Source organism: Phyllobates terribilis, unplaced genomic scaffold (genome assembly GCF_046119375.1).
Source record: "Phyllobates terribilis strain yellow unplaced genomic scaffold, ASM4611937v1 Scaffold_1__5_contigs__length_1240528914, whole genome shotgun sequence".
NCBI classification, from domain to species: domain Eukaryota; kingdom Metazoa; phylum Chordata; class Amphibia; order Anura; family Dendrobatidae; genus Phyllobates; species Phyllobates terribilis.
This window is the reverse complement of record NW_027362761.1, coordinates 966547181-966568218: the sequence shown is the minus strand read 5'-3', so window position 1 is coordinate 966568218 and position 21038 is coordinate 966547181. Positions and strand designations below refer to the sequence as shown.

At 43.5% G+C, this 21038-nt stretch overlaps 1 protein-coding gene across 2 annotated transcripts in view; it reads right to left on the bottom strand.

Annotated features, from left to right (window-relative positions):
• The window catches only part of FHIP1A (FHF complex subunit HOOK interacting protein 1A), a 412196-nt gene that overhangs the window by 265356 nt on the left and 125802 nt on the right, over positions 1-21038 (bottom strand). For both annotated transcript variants that reach the window (XM_073642529.1, XM_073642528.1), the window contains one exon: positions 15705-15920. In XM_073642529.1, the coding sequence (XP_073498630.1) occupies positions 15705-15806 (102 nt within the window). In that variant the 5' untranslated portion in view covers positions 15807-15920. The remainder of the gene's footprint in view (positions 1-15704; positions 15921-21038) is intronic.

Below are 21038 nucleotides of genomic sequence, written 5' to 3'. Positions count from 1 at the left end.
GCTAGAAGCCCAATATTTTTTCAGAGGTAGATGCAGAAAAAAATATATTCAGTTTGCAACCTGATGGAGGTCAGTATAGATGGACTAATACAACAAGTCCCACACACAGCTAGAAGCCCAAATATTTTTTCAGAGGTACTGTAGATGCAGATAAAAATTATTTTTAATTTGCAACCTGATGGAGGTCAGTATAGATGGACTAATAGAGAAAGTCCGACACACTACTAGAAGGCCAAATATTTTTTCAGAGCTAGATGCAGAAAAAAATTATATTCAGTTTGCAACCTGATGGAGGTCAGTATAGATGGATTAATAGAACAAGACCCACACACAGCTAGAAGCCAAATATTTTTTCAGAGCTAGATGCAGAAAAAAATTAGATTCAGTTTGCAACCTGATGGAGGTCAGTATAGATGGATTAATAGAACAAGACCCACACACAGCTAGAAGCCAAATATTTTTTCAGAGCTAGATGCAGAAAAAAATTAGATTCAGTTTGCAACCTGATGGAGGTCAATATAGATGGACTAATAGAATGATGCTATGCCCAAAAGATTTTACTTCACTAGGTGCAGTAAAAAAATTGGTATTCTATACACAGGTGGTGTAGCTTGCAACACAGATAGGCTACTCCACTGACTAACACACTCTGCAATAGGCCAAAAAGGATTAGCTTTGCTAGATTCAGCCAAATGCTGTGAAAAAAACTTGCACAGCACTGGCACAGACCTGCCTGGCAAAAACTGATAGGAACTGATGTAACCTAGTCCTGAAAAGGACTCCAATTACAATTAGTCTTTACTCCCACAACCTATCTATTTAAGAGCACAGACCTGCCTGATAAAAGTCGTAGGAAATGCTGTAACCTAGTCCTTAAAAGGACTGCAATCACAACTATTCCCTACTCCCAAGCTATCTGTATATTTGTGCGAAAATTGGCTTGAAATTAACAAGGTATAGCGCACACAGCAACAGCGGTGCCGTCTAACACGCAGCTGCAGCAGTGAGAAAATGGTGGCGACGGGGAAAATGGCTTGGTCTTATAGGGCAAGGACATGTGACATACACTGCCAATGACACATGCCCTTGCTTGTGTGAAAAAAAGCACTTCGCTCCGTGTGTGCGCTGCTGATAGGCTGACAGACTGCACCTCCCCACTGTAAATGCGGGAAAGAGAAAAAAAAATGGAGATCTTCATTGTTCCTGCAGAGATCCATCCCCTGCCCCTCCCCCCACCCCGCTGTACACTCAAACTGCGTATTAACATTAATTTTCATCATTACTGAGAAAAAATCCAGTTATGATTTTGGTGCACGAACAGTTATCGAACATAACCTCGAACAGCCGAATTTTTCTCAAATTGTTCGTGTTCGCCGAACGGCTCGAACACCGCCCAAAACAGCTTGAATTTGAGATTGGCGAACAGTTCGAGTAGAACAACGCTCATCTCTAATCTCAACAACCTAGCAAATTTTAATAGACTGTAAATTACAAAATTGCTTGTTGTTTAAGCACAATCCAAAAATACTCATCAAGGACCATGGGAATAACCCTGTAATGTTACAGTTACCTCATCCTAATGTCTGTGTTCTTTTTAGCAAGTTTTAATTGTCATGCCATAGTAGAAAATAATCAATACATTGAAACGACCATTATGTGATAAGATCGGTATATTACTAAATTATCTAACACAATATTTCACAGCAGTGACATGAAAAGAGAATGTTTTATCCCAGATAAGTTATCAGATCAATCAGAAAATATCTTATACAGAACCTGTGAACAGAATAAATCATATACTGAATCTCCACTAGTCCCACACCTGAGGGAGGCAATACAAATGTATTATCTAACTATTGCTTGATACCTCCTTGTCCTCCAGCTACTTTGTAATTTAACACTTTCACTGTAAAAGGCCACTCATGCAGTGCAGTTTTGGATGCATGCAAGTAGAAGTCTTTCCATAAGGCCAAGGCCCCACTGTCAGTGTTCGGTCAGTATTATTTCTCAGGAGTGGGAGCCAAAACCAGGAGTGGGTGATAAATGCAGAATTGGTGCACTTGTTTCTATTATACCTTTTCTCTGATTGTTCCTCACCTGGTTTAGGCTAGCACTCCTGAGAAAAAATACTGACCGAATACTGACCAAATACTGATAGTGGGGCCGTGGCCTAACTCCTTTACCCCCGAAGGTGGTTTGCACGTTAATGACTAGGCCAATTTTTACAATTCTGACCACTGTCACTTTATAAGGTAATATCTCTGGAACACTGATTCTGAGATTGTTTTTTCATGACATATTGTACTTCATGATAGTGGTAAAATTTCTTCGATATGACTTGCGTTTATTTGTGGAAAAAATTGGAAATTTTGCAATTTTCAAACTTTGAATTTTCACGCTCTTAAATCAGAGAGATTTGTCACACAAAATAGTTAATAAATAATATTTCCCATATGTCTACTTTACATCAGCACAATTTTGGAACCAAAATTTATTTTGTTAGGAGCTTATAATAGTTAAAGGTTGACCAGCGATTTCTCATTTTTTCAACAAAATTTACAAAACCATTTTTTTAGGGACCACATCACATTTGAAGTGACCTTGAGGGGCATTTATGACAGAAAATACCCAAAAGTGACACCATTCTAAAAACTGCACCCACGAGGTGCTCAAAACCACATTCAAGAAGTTTATTAACCCTTCAGGTGCTTCACAGAAATTTTTGGAATGTGGAAGAAAAAAATGAACATTTAACTTTTTTCACAAAAATGTTAGTTTAGACCCCAATTTTTTTATTTTCACAAGGGTAACATGAAAAATGAACCCCAAAATTTGTTGTGCAATTTCTCCTGAGCACGCCAATACTCCATATGTGGGGGAAAACCACTGTTTGGGTTCACGGAAGGGAAGGAGCGCCATTTGACTTTTTGAATGTAAAGTTTGCTTGAATAATTAGCAGATGCCATGTCGCGTTTGGGGAGCCCCTGATGTGCCTAAACAGTGGAAACCCCCCACAAGTGACACCATTTTGGAAGCTAGACCCCTCAATGAACGTCTCTAAATGTGTGGGGAGCACCCTGAACCCCCAGGTGCTTCATAAAAGTAGAGCCATGAAAATAAAAAAATCTAACTTTTTCCACAAAAATGATCTTTTAGCCCCAAATTTTTTATTTTCTCAAGGGTAAGAGGAGAAAATAGACCCGGAAAACTGTTGTGCAATTTCTCCTGAGTACGCCGATACCCCATATGTGGGGAAAATGCACTGTTTGGGCACTTGGCAGGGTTTAGAAGGGAAGGAGCACTTTTTGAACGCAAACTTGGCTAGAATAGAGAGCGGACGCCATGTCGCATTTGGAGAGCCCCTGATACGCCTAAACAGCGGAAACCCCCCCACAAGTGACCCCATTATGTATACTAGATCCCTCAAGGATTTTATCAAGGGGTATAGTGAACATTTTGAACCCAGAGGCACCACACAGAATTTGATAACATTATGTCATCATATTGAATAAGTTGTCATTATTCTTGAACGCAAGTGCTCGCTACTTGAGTTTGCATTGGGTACTCGGGTATGCACCATGTATCACAGATGCTCGAATCCCCGCCCAGCATGTTTCACGGTTATTAGACACCCAAAAAAAAATGTGGGGATCGCTCAAACATGGCAGGCAACCCTAACCCTAGCACAACCCTAATCCTAGCGCAACCCTAACCCTAGCGCAACCCTAACTCTAGCGGCGCAACCCTAACTCTAGCGGCGCAACCCTAGAGTTTATTTTTTACGCCGTTCCTCGTGCGGTATAAATGTTTAAACGACTTTATTGTTCGGGTCGGTGCGATTACAGCGATACCAGATTCATATCGGGTTTTTATGATTAACATCTGTCACACACTAAAAAGCACTTTTTTTTGGAAAGACTAGCTTTTGCATCGCCATATTCTGAGAGCTATAATTTTTCCATATTTTGGCCGACAGTTATGATGGCTTATTTATTGCGGGACAAGTTAACGTTTTTATTAGTACCATTTTCGGGCACGTGACATTTTTTGATCGCTTTCTATTCGCTTTTTGCTTTGTTTCTTTTTTTTACCATGTTCACTAGAGGGGTTAGCTAGTGGAACAGTTTTATAGGTCAGGTCGTTCCAGATGCGACAATACCAAATATGTATACTTTTTTTTTTTTTTTTTTCCATAATAATATTTATTTATGGGTACAGTATATTTTTATTGTTTTTGGATTATTTTTTTCATTTTTTTTTATATTTTTACAATTTTTTGGGGTATTTTTTTCACTTTCTGATACTTTTTGTTACTTTTACACTTTGTCCCACTATGGGGCTTTCACTTTTTGCAGTCTGATCGCCTGTATAGCATAGAGATGCAGTAGCATCTCTATGCTATCCAGGCTGTCAGCGCTGCACAGGGAGAAATTAGTTTGATTGTGCACTGCGCATGATCAAAGTAACTTCCTGCTGTCTGGTGACCCAGATGACGACATCGGGTCACCATGACAACCACCGGGACCAGGCAGAGAGAGCGGGGGACGCCGGAGAGGAGGTAAGTAACGGCGCTTACCACCCTTTGCTCCAGGAATGCTGCGATCGACTTTGATCACAGCATTTCTGGGGTTAATGTGCAGGGAGCGGTGTGGCACCACCATGTTAATGTGCGGGCGAAATCGCCAGGACGTATTAATACGTATCTGGCCCAATAGGCCCAGGGCACAAAATACGTATTAGTACGCCCCACGTCAGAGAGGGGTTAAAGCCTATATGGTTTTTTAGCACCCAATTATGTTCAGATCTTAGGGATCTTACATATGAATAACTAACTTCTGTTGCAATTATCTCCTACTAAAGGCAGTGGGGAAAAAAGCTATCTGCCATCCAAATCGCTGAAGTCAGCTCATCGGCCTGTCTAACAGTGGTGCAAAGTATTAAAACAGCTGAAACATGCTGCCCCATCTATTTAGTATTTGCTTGTAGCTAAACATTGAGCCCCCAGAGTCAGTATAAGGTTATGTGCACACGATCAGGATTTGCTTCCAGAAGTTTCTGCATCGTTTCTGCACCTCTTGGCAGCAAAAATTCTGAGGAAAATCTGCAGCGGTTTTTATGTGTTTTCATGCGTTTTAACCATGGGTTTTTCCAATACATTGAATAGTAAAAACGCAGGCAAAAATGCACAAAGAATAAACATGCTGCTTCTTTTAACGCACATGAAATTCTGTAAGGAAAATTCCTGATCATGTGCTCAGATCTTGCAAAATCTCATAGAAAATGCTGGGATAAGGTTTGCAATGCGGTTTTTGGGCCAAATCCGTGCAGATTTACAGCATCAAAAACGCAACGTGTGCACATACCCTAAGGTTACAGTCACACTATTAGTATTTGGTCAGTATTTTTCATCAGGATTTTATTATTTTAATCTTATTTTTACACATGGACACTGCGGGAGCAGACACTACTCCCAACATTGTCCCTTGTTTGTGCTGATCACAGCACGAGCAAGGGACAATGATGAGGGCAGCATTCAGCACCCCGTGCTTGGGAACAGCGCTAACTGTACACGGATTCCCAGGCACCAGTATGTGTCACACTGATGACACACGGATATGATCCGTGTGTGTTCAGCGTGGGACATTTTGCGGACATGCAGCATTTTAAAAAAACGGACATGTCTACATGTGGAGCACACATACACACGGTCGGTGGAAACACACTGACATGTGCGCAGACCCATAGATTTGAATGGGTCTGCGTGTGTCAGTTTCTCCAGTACGTGTGGAAATGGTCACCTCACGTACCGACACACTGACGTGTGAAAGAGCCCTTAGGCCATGGCCCCACTATCAGTATTTGGTCAGTATTCAGTCAGTATTTTTTCTCAGGAGTGGGAGCCAAAACCAGTAGTGGGTGAGTGGGTAATGTGCATCAATTCTGCATTTATTATACCTTTTCTCTGATTGTTCCTCACCTTTTTTTGGCTCCCAGTCCTGACAAAATATACTAACCAAATACTGATAGTGGGACCGTGGCCTTACACGTTGGGTGTTATTAAAAATCTGTAGTGCTTATGTGATGGGTCCTTTAAATCTCTAGACATTCACTTTGTTGCTTATCGTCTGACTTATATTCTTATTATACCTTGTCCACCTTAACTGTTACATCATATGGGGTAGTAATTTTGCACATTCCGTTTTTATCTGTGAATGTGTCTATTTTATTATTGTCTATATTGTATAATGAATTGAGTGGCATTTGCTCTTATTGAATAGGAGTTTCTGTAAGAACTCAATTCAGACTTCCGTGTTGCACATACGTGTTGTATCCATTTTATTTCACGGATACCACATGTACCCATTATAATCTATGGTGCTATTCACATGTCCGTTTTTTTCACAGACAGTGCGTCCCTGCAAAACACACGGAGATATGTCCATTTTTCTCTGGCAGCGCTGATAGGAATTTCGAATACAAATCTATGGGTCAGTGAAAAACACGTACAACACATGGATGGCGTCAGTGTGTCATCCGTGTTTAACACTGCAAAGTATAGGAGAAGCTTTGTCATTTATTTATTTCTTTATCCATACAGGAAAAACACTGATGACACTGACGGCAAAAACGGATACATGAATATTGATGACACAGTGACACTGGGACCACTTTATCAAGTACGTGTTTAAACACAGACGTGTGAATGAGGCCTTAGTTTTGTCAGAGCCACTCCCAACAATAATTAACATAGCCGTATTGTAGGTTTGAATAGAGAACAGTGTTTTAATCCCTTGAAGACATGGCAGTTTTCCATTTTTGAGCTTATGTTCCCACCCCCCCCACACCTTCTTTCAGGAGCCATATCTTTTTTATTTTTCCATTGACCTAGCCATTTGATTGCTTGATTTTTTGTGGCATGAGTTGTACTTTTGAATGACACCATGCATCTTATCATCTGATGTACTGGAAAGCGGGAAAAAAATGCAAAAATGCAGAAAAGACGTAGTTACTTACCGGTAACGGGATTTCTCAGAGCCCATGACGGCACCACGGAGAGAGGGGATCCGCCCTTCAAGGACAGGCAACCTACAGATAAAAGGGCGGTGCCTCTCTCCCGAATCAGTTGTTTACAGAGCATGAGAGCACCACCAGGTTAGTAACAATTTAATTTTACAAATTAAGACCTCGTCAGAGACACCACGTGCCTACAACAAGTAACTAATAAGTGTGCGCACCCACACGTGAAGGGAGGGAATGTACGGGTGCCATCATGGGTTCTGAGAAATTCCGTTACCGGTAAGTAACTACGTCCTTCCCCCATGACGGCACCACGGAGAGAATTACAGAGAAGTGACTCATTAGGGGGGGGCCACAGCTTCCAGAACCCTTCTCCCGAAAGTAAGGTCTGAAGAAGAGGTTAAGTCTAGCCGGTAGTGATTGTAGAAGGTAGAGGGAGAAGACCAGGTTGCTGCTCTACATATCTGCTCTATCGTAGCACCGGCCTTCTCCGCCCAGGAGGCTGCCACCGCTCTTGTTGAGTGGGCCTTCAGTTTCTCCGGGGCAGCTTCCCCACGTGAGGAGTACGATAGCGTGATGGCCTCCATTATCCATCTGACCAGCGTGCCCTTAGAAGCTTTCTTCCCCTTACGAGGGCCCTGAAAGCAAACAAAGAGAACTATCCTGCCTACACTCTTGCGTCGCCTCTAGGTATCGGATTAGGCACCTTCTGACGTCTAGTGTATGCAAGACCTTCTCTTTCGTGTTCCTAGGGTTAGGGCAGAAAGAAGGGAGGGTGATTTCCTGGGACCTGTGAAATCTTGACGCCACTTTTGGTAGATAGGCAGGGTCGGTTTTCAGAGTAAGCCTATCCTCCAAGATTTGAGTGAAGGGGGGGGCCTGCCGATAGGGCCTGAATATCACTAACCCTACGTGCGGATGTGAGAGCTACCAAGAGTGCTGTTTTTAGGGACAGAATTTTTAGGGATGCTTCCGACAGAGGTTCAAAGGGGGCCTCTGTTAAAGCTGAAAGTACCAAGTTTAAATACGAGGGTGTAGTATTTCGAGATGGGATGGGTCGGGATCTAGCCGATGCTTTAATAAACCTAAATACCCATCTATCCCTAGCTAGGTCAAAATTGTAGAGCGCTCCCAGGGCCGGAACTTGAACTTTTAAGGTACTTGTGGCCAGGCCCTGCTCCAAACCCCTCTGTAAAAATTCCAGGATAGCTGTCAATGGAATCTCCCCACCCAACCTGGAACCTGAGACTGAAAGGAATTTCTTCCAGGTTTTCCCGTTCAGTTCGGTGGTCACTGGTTTTCTACTTTGAAGTAGTGTTGTGATCAGATTTGGGGAGAAACCTTTGTCCTTCAGAAGAGCCCTCTCAAATTCCAGGCTGTCAAGTGTAAGCTTGAAGCCTGAGGATGGAGAACCGGACCCTGAGAAAGAAGGTCCGGAAGCTCCGGAAGAACCCATGGATCGGAGATTGATAACCTCCTCAGCCATGAAAACCATGCCCTCTTTGGCCAAAAGGGGGCTATCAAAATTACCCTTGCTTTCTCTTCCCTGATTTTCCTCAGAACAGCTGGAATCAGAGCGGTCGGAGGAAAAGCGTAAGCTAGAGGGTAACTCCACGGGATCGTGAAGGCATCCACGGCTACGGAGTTCCCTTTGGGGTCTAGGGAGCAAAAAGAGTGTGTTTTCTTGTTCCGATTGTTGGCGAACAAATCTATGGAGGGACGACCCCACATTTGTACAATCTCCCGAAAGACTGACTGACTTAACTCCCATTCACCATGCTTTAGCTGTGTCTGACTCAGAAAGTCTGTGGTGCGATTTTCTATCCCTTTTATGTGTAGGGCTGATAGGGATTGTAAGTTTCCCTCGGCTAAGCGAAAGATGACCTCTGCCACCTGCATTAGAGAATGGGACCGTGTACCCCCCTGGTGGTTTAGGTACGCCACTACTACTCGGTTGTCTGAAAAGACCCTCACATGGTGTCCTTGTAGTGTGTGCATGAACTCCCGGAGTGCCCGCTCTACTGCTAGGAGCTCCTTCATGTTTAATTTAACTAGCTTTAGGCGTTCTGTCCAGACCCCCTGAGCTACCAGGATGTTGAGGTGAGCCCCCCAGCCCCCAGGACTTGAATCTGTGGTCAGGATTTGCGGTGTCGGGATTGTTTATGTTCCCCCACCACTCTAGGGAAAGTGTGGTTACTGCAGATAGCGTTAACTGCCCTTCTAAATGCCCTTTTAGGGATTTTTCTGCCTCTAGGATTTCCCACTGCTGGGTCCTGGTATGTATTTGAGCCCATTGGACGGCAGGAAAACATGCTGTCTGGGAGCCTAGAAGGGACATGGCTTTCAGAAGGGACATAGACGGGTGGGACTTTGCCCGTGATATCTGGCCTATGATTTTGTGGATTTTCCCTGAGGGGAGACGACACTCCTGTCTTTTTTAATCCAGCACGATGCCTAGGTATTCCTGTATTTGGCGTGGTTCTGTTTTGGACTTTTCCAGATTCAAAAGCCATCCTAAGCGAGTCAAGGAATCCATGACCTTTTCCAGATGGGATTTGCAGTCTAGGAAGGAGCTGCCTATTACCAGGAAGTCGTCTAGGTATGAGTGTTCTGTTCCCTTAGATGAGCCATCACCTCTGCAACAACTTTGGTGAAGACCCTTGGGGCTATGGCGATGCGGAATGGGAGGGCCGTATATTGATAGTGTTTGACCACTCCACCCATAGGAACTGCTACTCTGAGGAATTTCCGGTAGTCTTTGTGTATCAGGATGTGATAATAAGCGTCTTTTAAATCCAGGACGGCCATGAAACAATCGGGAAACAACATTTTTACTGACGATTTTATTGTTTCCATCTTGAAGGCTTCCACCTTCAAAAGTTTGTTCAGCTTTTTTAGATTCACAATCGTCCTGTACGTCCCATCTGTTTTTTTTCTCAGGAATAATGGAGAATAGAAGCCCATGCCTTCCTCCCCCCCGGAACCTCCTGAAGGACTGCCTTCCCTACCAGTCCCCGGATTTCCTGCTCCAAGGCCAGTTGCTCCTCGTTTGAGGAGCTTTCGGGGGTCATGACAAAGTTTTGCTGAGGGAATTTGAGGAACTGGAGTTTCAGGCCCGATTGTATTAGGCTCAGAATCCATGAGCTGTTGGATATTAGCTCCCAGGCCGGGAGAAAGCCTGATAGCCTTCCCCCCACCCGGGGCAAATCTTCATTGGGGGGGCTTTCTGCTATCATTGGAGGGTTTATTAAATAGGAACCATTTGGTCTTCCTTCTCCTGTCTTCCCACCTATCCTGCTCTTTAGGGGGTTTTCTACGGATAAGCCTTTTACTCCGAAAAGGTTTCCTGTAAGCAGTGTTAGACAGGATAGGGAACCGCTTCTTATTGTCCCCTGCTTTATCCAAGATGTCATCAAGGGCGGGCCCAAATAGAAACTCACCCTCACAGGGGATGGAGCACAATCTAGATTTAGTCTGTAGATCCCCGGGCCAACATTTGAGCCAGAGGGCTCGTCTAGCCGCGTTAGCGAGCCCTGCTGCTCTAGCACCTAATCTGACGGAATCCGCAGAAGCGTCAGCTAGGAAGGCCGCTGCCCCTCTCATTATCGGGATAGCTTCAAGAATTGTGCCTCTAGATGTTTTCTGCCTCAGTTGTGTTTCAAGCTGATCCAGCCAGACCATTAATGATCTGGCCGTACATGTGGCAGCTACCGCAGGTTTTAACCCCCCTCCCCCCCAGCGGCTTCCCAGGAACCCTTTAGGAAGGGGTCTGCCTTTTTATCCATGGTGTCTTTAAGGACGCCCATGTCCTCAAATGAGAGGGAGTATTTCTTTGAGGCTTTAGCTATGGCGACATCCAGGTTTGGCGCTTTCTCCCAAAAGGAACATGCAGGAACCTCAAACGGGTACTTTCGCTTATGGGAAAGGAAGCCCTTCCTCTCCGGTCTTTTCCACTCTTTCTTAATCAGAGAGTGAACATGTTCATTTAGTGGAAAAGATCTCCTCTTTTTTTGCTGTAGACCATTGAACATTATGTCTTGGATAGATTTTTTGGGCCGGGGATCTGCTAACCCCATGGTAGACCTGACTGCCTTAATAAGGTTATCTGTTTCCTCGATAGAGGCGGACGGAGCTGCTTCCCTATCTGTAGACGAGGAAGAGGTGGAAGTGTCCGAGTCTCCGCCATCCTCAGAACTGCTAGATCCGGACTCGGGGATATGTTTTTAGTTTTCCTTAACCTTTTACCCCCCTGAAAAGATTTAATGGTGTTTTCGACCTGCGATTTAATTAGGTCTCTTAGCTCAGAGGCAAATCTCGGGGTTCCCTCGCATATAGTTTGCTCAATGCAGGAGCTGCACAGTCTCTTATGCCAAGTAGTGGGTAAGGCTTCCGTGCATAGTGCACAGGTCCTATTCTTTGTTTTCCCTGTGCTTTTTTTCCCCTATAAGAGACAAAAAGAGAGAGAGAGCGAGGGCCCCTAGTTACAAGGTGGACTTTCACGAAGCTCATTTACCAACCAGACGGAAGAGCGGGTACCGGTTCAGGAGGTGGAGCCATCTTTGTAGATGGAGTCCTCCTGGAGGATGTTGAGGTGGAGTCCTTGCTGCGCTGCGATGATCTGCCGGAGCGCCCGCTTCCACTGTTCCGCCCCGTTTCTTCCGGCATCTTCTTTCGTTGGGTTGGCGGTGGTGGTGGCGACTGAGGATGCAGCTCATGCTCCTCAGGCAACTCTTGGTCACTCATACTTTTCTTTTTTTTTTTTTCCTATAGCGTATAATTAAATTGCAAATATATACAATTAATTTTTTCTCCTTTTTTTTTTTTTTCTTTTTTCCTGACAGCGTGCCAGAGCTTTGATAAGCAGCTCCTGGCGTCCGTCCTCCGGTGTCTTTTAAGGCACTGGGAGATAAGCAGCTCCTGCCTCCCATAGTGCCTGTGGTGTCCCGGCGCCCCCTCCTCCCCCGGCGTGCTCGCGCATGCGCGGGAGACCCGGAAGTTTCTTTTTTTAAAAAGAACCACGCTGGGCCGTGCCGCGCTCTCACCTGCCGCAACCAGGAGGGTCCAGCACAGCTCCTCGGCGGGCCTCGACAGGCCCTGTCCTCTTCCTCTGGACCCCCCTCCGCACACCCTAAAGGCCCACTGACCCCAGCGGTGGCGCATCAGGACACCGCACCAGCCGAGGCAGGGGGACCCCCGCTGCCTGGATCGGACTAGCCGGGCCTGGCATCCCACAACGTCCATCTTCAGGCACCCTGCAGGTATGCCTCCTCTGGAACTGTAGGATCCCGTCAAGGACAGGAAACCAACTGATGCGGGAGAGATGCACCGCCCTTTTATCTGTAGGTTTCCTGTCCTTGAAGGGCGGATCCCCTCTCTCCGTGGTGCCGTCATGGGGGAAGGAGAAAAGTGCAATTCCACAATTATTTTTGGGGTTTTGCTTTTAAAGTGAATCTGTCAGCATGTTTTTGCTATGTAATCTGAGAGCTATGATGTAGGGGCAGAGAGCCTGATTCTAGGGATGTGTGTGTCACTTGCTGGACTGCTTGGTGCAGTTGTGATAGAATCCCTGTATTCTCTGCTGTAGATGTAGCAATGAGGGCGGGGTTACACATTTTAGCCTGACAGCTGTGCATGTGGGACTTAGGCCAGTTTCACACGTCCAGATATTTCCGGTACCGGAGATATCTGTGCTCCGTGTGCCCGTGTGTGTTTTACGTGTGGCATCCGTGTGCCGCATCTGGATCACACAGACGGGCGCCTGGGAATCAGCGCTACAGGTACCTCTCTTCCCATGCACCGGTGCTGAACGCTGCCATCATTATAGTTCCCTGCCGGCGCTGTGATCAGCACCAGAGGGGACCATGATGAGGGTAGTAGTAGTGTACTATCAGTGTCCCACCTGTAAAATTAAGAATAAAATAATAAAATCCTTATACTCACTTCTCCTAGATGTCCCCTGCTGTCATCCATGCGACCGCTGCTGCAGAGAAGCCAGGGAGAATGAGCCGCTCCGGAGCTGCAGCTCAGGAGCGGTGTCCTGTCACTCACTGAGCTGCAGCTCCGGAGCGGCTCATTCTCCCCGGCTTCTCTGTTTTTAAAAATGTTTCTTTTTGCTGTATTTTGGAGTCCCCTTATGCAGTCTTCAGCAGACCCCTGGCTGTCATGACAACCCATCGGCACCATGCGATCGCATCACGTGGGAACAGATGGGCGGTTAGAACAACGTGCCCGCCCCCAGGCCACGTACTGTAAATTTCATTGACACAGATTGTCAGTGGCATCTAACTGGTTAACAGCAGCGGGCCAAGCTCAATTCCACTCGCGGCTGTTAGAGGCAAATGATGTCCTTCATACAGCTTCATTGGCAAAAATTGTAAAACTTATGGCTCTCTGAAAAAAAAAAAAAATTTATGTCACCATATTCTAACAGTGGATTTATTGGACAGTAGTAAGAAATCATAAATAAAACTATGTAAAATTTGGTATTATCATAATTGTTCTTACCCACAGTAGAAAAGTCAATACCCTATTTGTGCAGCACATGAATAGCTGAAAATATACAACACAGAAAAACAACAACAGAACGGCTGTTTTTCCTATTTCTTCTTAGAAAAATGTAATAAAACTTAATAAGTTCTATGCACCAAAAATGCTGTTACTCTCAAAAACAGCCCTCGCTGTATCAATGAATAAAAATACCGTGGCCCCTGGAATGTGGCAATAAAAAAAACAAAAAAAATTACTTTGTTCTATATGCCCAAAATGGGCACATCCTTAAGGGGTTAATGCTTGCACACCATACAAGCAGCATGCCAGTATAACCCTTTTGTGAGTGAATTGTGCCAGGATATTTTCCTTTGTACTGTGTGTGCCTGATTCACAAGCTGGGTGAACATGAATCTGGAATAAAATACAAACTGCACTTTAAAGAATTACAGAAGTGTCAGGAAGTCGTCAATAATAAATCATGCAGCTCACAGCCCATTCCACATAGAAATATATTGGATGGGCATGGGCTTCATTAATAAGGAGTTTGGCCCAAACTATATATTTTTAATGTATGTCAGAAAACGTATATAAATATATTATTAAATATGCCTCCATATGTAGACTTACTACATTATTACTGCATATCATCTCACTGTTTGATATTTTCCTTAGTGTAGTTGATCTAAATTCAATCTAGAAAAGTTTAGATTCCAGTAAAGAGACAAACGGAAATGGCCAAAAGGAAATCTATATTTTAAATCAATTATTTACACTTAAAGGTAGTCTTTCAGGCCAAACTAGCAGTATAACCTAAGCATGTTGCCTTATAGGGGATAAAGCACTTATAAAAAAATAGCTCCTTTCTAATTGCAGCCTTCTTTATGCAGAAACAGAAATGTAATCAGATATGCTAATTAGGGTGATTGATGCACCCATGGCGTGACCAAGATGCTAAGTGTATTGTTCAACCCAGTGGATGTGCATGTCCTTGCCTCCCCCACTAAGATTGATAGCACTGGCTTGCCTTAGCTTCCTCTGCAGATTATTCTCATTCTATGCAAACTGAGCTGTCAATCATCAGTGAACAAGGCAGGTGCATACAAAACCAGTGCACCGAACACCCTAAGTAGCAGATTTGTTTCTGCAGAACAAGAGGCAGCAATTACAACACTAAGCATAGGGTCACACGACTGTAGATTCTCTCATCCGGGAGGATCGGGTCGATTATGCTAATGACACTCTGATCAAACTCTGATCAGTGTCAGCATAGTGTGATCTGATTATCTCGGATGCGAGAATCGGAGCACAATGTGAGGAGAAGATGGAGAACAAAATTTCTCCATCTTCTCCGTTCTGTGAGTTCACAGAAATCAGACTGCACTCAGATGTCATCCAAGTGCAGTTCGATGTTTTCCATACACCCATAGACTTGGTTGGGCAAGTTTTGTCCAATTTATGCATCAAATCACAGCATGCTGTGGTTTTTATTCTCATGCCGAATCGATATGAGAAAAAAACATTGATCAGCACTGCCCCATTACAGATCATTGGTCCGAGTGGTATCCAATAAAAAAATCGGATAGCACTCGTTCAATTAATACGGTGATGTGAGCGAGCCCTAAAGGTGTTGTTTTTATAGGGACTATATTGCCTACAAGGCTATGATCTTAGTTTATACAGCCAGTTTGATCTGACAGACACCTTTAAAGGAAGATATTAGAAGAAGGAATCTCGGGGATATGTTTTCTTTACTGTGTGCATTTTCTATTTTTAGTGTTCCTGTTTATTCAAGCTACTTAATTCCAATGTCATTCCATGCTGCAGAAGAAAAAAAACCATCAAAGCAATCTATAATCCAGTTAATCTAGGTGCCTCAGGTGTGCCATGGGAAACCATGGGCACAATAAGATTAGATACCTTGTTTGCCCGAGGTTACACAGCCTGGTTGTATATTTTACTGTATGTATGATTACAGGATCTTACTTTGCTCTTTCCACTGTGTGTAATTGGCTGTCTTTGCGTATGCAGCTTTCTATTCTATTGAGCTTTATAATAAAAAAATGACATTAAAACACAATAAGACATTGTTAAACACAATAATTTTCTTAATATTCTGTGCTTAACACTTTATCTACAACTTTAATCCAGGCGACATAGCGCAATCTGCAAAACAAAGATTTCTTCCCGAATCCCTTTACCTGAGCCCAGTGGTTCTTAAATACTATAGCACACGTCTCAGGGTCGACCTCCTGAAGGTTGATAGTTTGAGGAGGCTTGCTGACACTGAAGATCTGGGCCATGATGTGTTTTGGAGACTTGGATCACTAAGCCATGCTCCGCTTGGGTCCGTCTTCCTTAGGTCATTGTCTTCTGAATGTTACTTTTGTGTCGAGATAGTTACACCTGGAGTGCTCCTGTGTACAGACAGAACAAAGGCATATCATATACTCCATGTCTCAGCTTTCAGTTCCATACAAACACACAGTAACGATTTGTGCTTACTCATGATAGACCTTGAAGTCTCACCATAAGGACTGAATGTCACTTAGCAACCAGGTATTGCCATGTACAATAAAGGAACAGATCAGGCAGATTTCTATTCAACAGAGGAAAAGATTTACACTGTATGTTCACCTAAGGAATAGGCCTCTACTGCCCGTACAATCCCTACTATGCACAACGTACAGAAAACTTATCCAATCCGTTAGAAAATTGTCAAAAATTTGAATTTTTCTCAAAAATTATAATATATAGAGAATAAAATATATAATAACAAAATTATGCTCCAACGACTCCCAGTTGTAAACTGTGAAATATGTAGCTGTTTAGACTCCCATTGGACTGGTTTCCTTTTTTAGCGTGTGCAAACTACATAAAAAATATATAACATCCTCTTATTGGTAACCTTTTTACACGTAAAGTAATAAGAGATTACACAAATCAGCAAATAATTCATCTAAAGCTCATTTCTCAAAGTTTTGCCAAGGTAAAGTCTTACAAAGGATATCTACTTTCAACAAACTTTGCATGAATCAATAGTACAGGTGAGTATAAGAAACTTTGTAATTTATTTATTTTACATACTTATAGCGACATAAGACATCATCATCATTGTCCCCTTTGGGCTCGCAATCTGGATTTCCTATCAGTATGTCCTTGGAGTGTGGGAGGAAAAAAGAGCACTCAGAGGAAACCCACGCAAACATGGGGAGAACATACAAACTCCTTGCAGATGTTGTCCTTGGTGGGATTAGAATTCAGGACGCCAGCGCTGCAAGGCTGCAGTGCTAACCACTGAGAGGCTGTGCTGCCCAATGTATATAATGTATGTAGTGTATTTAATTAGATAAATCAACTTCCTTCACACTTATCAGCCACTTCTTCTCCTCTCCAATGCTTCCTCAACTTGCCAAATATGGTGAAAAAGCAGCTCAAATCTATCTTGCTCAGAGGAGATTGTCTGCAGTGTGCAGTGGCACAGCACATTATCCTCTATGGAGAGGGGAGAGCTGAGGGGGAGTGAGGAACTGGGAAGGGAACAGACAGAGGCAAAGAGAAAACCATCCTGCAGAGATCTATAAGAAGTGTTTTACTTCACAGCAGAGCTTGATTCAGATCAAGACAGATCAGCTCTACTGTATAAAACAGTTGACATCAATCCCACAACTATTACCCCACTTGCCATCACACCAGGGCAAGTGAGAAGAGCAGGGTAAAGTTGTGGGTTGCTATTTTTAGGCTGTGGAGAGCCAATATCTAGGGCCCCTTCCCAGTCTGAGAATACCAGCCTCCAGCTGTATGCTTTAGCTTGGCTGGTTGTCAAAAATGGGTGGAACCCCATTCTGTTTATTTATTTATTTAAATAATTTAAAAAAAGCCAAGATAACGCCGACAGCTGGGGGCTGCAGTCCACAGCTGTTGGTTTTACGCTGGTTAGCAGAATAGAAAAGACCCCACGTCAATTTTTTATTTTATTTATTTATTGCACAGGAACCAGCTGGTGAATACTCTCATCAGCGGCACCTTCTCTCGCTGCTATCAGCAAGTAGTACTCTCATCAGCCGACACCTGTGACCAGCGTAACCTTTTTACCGACGGTCACAGCTACTGGCTCACGCTGTCATTTGTATGATAGCTTGGGAACCAAGGCGCTCTGACCGGTGGTAACGAACTTACTGCCGATCAGAGCCTGTGTTTCTCGCGCTGTCACACAGTTTTTTAATACAAAAACCTGTGGAATCCGGCACTCAATAGAAGAATTTTATTTTGGATCAGAGAATAGTGTATAAAAGTGTTGTTTGACGTTTCAGTCTGTGTGACCTTCTTCAGATTATACACTAGAGATATAAAATTTCATAAAATGCATAAATGCATGGAATCAAGATCCGGGTTGATCACAATTCAAATAGCAGCTCCTATATTCCTGGGCTCAGGATTATATGCCTGGTGTGGTGGCACAATGGCGACCTGCGTCGCTATAGTAGCTGTGGCGTATTATAAGGTTTGGGACCCTATCCATGCACCTGCTATATAAAGGAGTTTCGTTCTTCTTTTCAACCTTTTTTTTAATGTTTGGCTGAACCCAACGAACCCGAACATCCCTACTTTTAAAGTTTTCCTGTATTTTTAAAGTTAAGCCCGCCATACACATTAGATGGGTTATCGTACGTCTGGCAGCCATCTTGGCCACCTGTCACATTCACAGGAACGCTCATTTCGACAAGCGCTCCTGTGTTCTCTACAACTCTGACAATGGCTTATCTCAGGGAGAACAAAAGTATCATCAGTTCAAAATAAGGCACACCAGAACCTTAACGCCACCAACAATCAATTGTTCCAGGGGACGCCCCATACAAATTAGACGGTCTGCAGACAGTCTCATGTGTATGGAGAGTTTTACTGTCAATAGGCCCAGGGTAAGTAAATTAAGAAAAATCCTACACTCACTTCCCAGGCTGACCACATTTGCTACTGTGTCCCCCACTGGTCTCAGTACATCAACATCCAGGGGGAGTCACGTGACCGTCAGCCATTGATTAGCTGCAGCCTTCATATTCTGATTTTTTTGCTTCATACATACAGCATTTATATATTATAATATATATATTCACAATTTTTGTGACAAACTGCAGTATCAACTTATCAGAAAATGTCACACAGTCTAATCCATGGCAACAATAAGAATAGATAAAATCAGAAAAATAGAAAGAATTCTAAAATAAAATAATTCCAAATCTAGATTAAGTCTTTCTTCTTTAAAACCATGCATGTAATGCGAAAATCTCCATACCACTGTTGGAATTAAAACATAAAAGGAGCCATTAGCGCATCAGCAGAGAAAACAGACTTCACTTATCTAATCCCTTCTAAAAAAATGTAGAACATTTAATTGAGTTCAACAAAGATGAAGACAAAAAATTACTTTAAAATTATTTAAATGTCATGGATAAAACATAATAGCCTAGCAACATCTTTTCATAAGCTTTTTTTGGGGTGTCTAATAGAAAGAGATCCATTTCCAAGAAGGATCTGCGTCATAGAAATAAATGCAATGAGTTATCCCAAGGAAATGGACAACTAATTACCATAATTGGTAATTACAGTAGAAAGGCAATCTCAATAAAAGAAATAATTTCACAAAAATGTGCAGATTGTGAAAGGGGTTTACACCTGTGACCCAATTTACAAAACATCCAGACGAAGAGCAGAATAATTGTGATGGTCATTCTTGTTAAATACAGTTAATTTAGAGAAAAACAGAGATATGGGCAAGGGTGGCATAATTAAAGGGTGGCATAATTAACAAAACCTTATCAGTTGTAAAACTCTAATCGGGAGCCCTAAGTAGGAGACAGATTTCTTATACCAATGACAACTGTCTGGGAAAATATACACACAAGGGCAGTCCAGTGCTTTTTATTATCTCCCCAATGTATTTACCCTGTGCCTACAAGTGTTTTTGCAAATACCTCTGGTTGTTCTACTTGCCTGTGAGCGGCGCTATAACTGGCTGCTCACAGGCATCACGTGACCCCTGACTGCAGCCGGCTCTGACATCCGCTGAGGTCACATCAAATTTCGGATGCAGCCGGGTGTGACTCAGTGCTGCGTTCCACGGTGAGTGATTGGCTGTGGGTGGGGTTACCCCGTACGTCACACCCAGCATCCACCGAGCTCTCCCTCTCCTCATTCATTGGGAAAGCGTGCGGTGGATGCTGGGTGTGACGAGCGGGGTAACCTCGCCCACAGCCCAGCATCCACCGCGTCACTGATGTCACGCCTCACTTGACGAGACGTCAGCGGAAGAAAAAGTCGGTTGCAGCCGGGAGTCACATGATGCCTGTTAGCGGCCAGCTATAGCGCTGCTCACAGGCAGAACCTGCAACAGAAGGTAATTACAAAACCACTTATAGGCACAGGGTGAATACATTGGGGAGATAATAAAAAGTACTGGACAATTTCTTTAAGTCCATATGTCAACATTTCTTCATTGTGCATAACATATTGGCGGACACAGATAGAAAAGGGCCCCTGTGCAAGAACATTGTATGGGCCCCTTGGGAAGTCCATTAGTTCTGACAGAAGCTGCTTGCTGCTTTGGAAGTGCATGTGGGCCTCCTTACCTCTTGGGCCCCTGTGCGACTGCACAGGTTGCACCAATGATATATCCGGCCCCCGGATAACTGTTGTATATGATGTCCGAACATCATACACAACAGTTTATTGATTTATTTGACTTATACAGCGCCATTATTTCCTCATCACTTTCCAAACATCATCACTGTCCCCATTGGGGCTCACAGTCTAAATGACATATCAGTATGGAAGGAAACTGAAGAACCCGGAGGAAATCCACACAAACACAGGGAGAACATACAAACTCCTTGCAGATATTGTCATTGGTGGGATTTTAACCCAGGACCCCAGTGCTGCAAGGCTGCAGTGCTACCCACTGAGGCACCATGCTGGTTTGAACCCAAGCCCCTAGCACTGCAAGGCTACAGTGCTAACCACTGAGCCACCATGTTTCCATAAAGCATGGCAGATACAAGCTAAGCAGTTGGCTTCCGCTACCTTTCAAAACCATCAGCAGATAATATTTAAAGTACAACAGTCTTGAAATATAGTAAGTGTGATGATGGCCTACAGTGGGAAAATGGTACGTTTTACTTCTTTGTGGTTTCAGTTCACTTTTTTTTCTAGGAGTGCTTCAAAAACCAAGGCCACGTGCACAAGTTCAGTATTTGGTGAGTTTTTTACATCAGTATTTGTAAGCCAAAACCAGGAGTGGATGATAAATACAGAAGTGATGACGTGTTTCTATTATACTGTTCCTCTGATTGCTCCACTCCTGATTTTGGCTTATAAATACTGAGGTAAAAAACTCAACAAATACACAAGGTGTGCATGTAGCCTAAAAGAGAGGGCTTATAATAACAGGAATGTATCAGGGATTAGTATAGATTCAATTATCTCAATATTTCCTGATATAAATTTTGGCCTTGAACTGTCAATTCCCAAATGTGCCACAA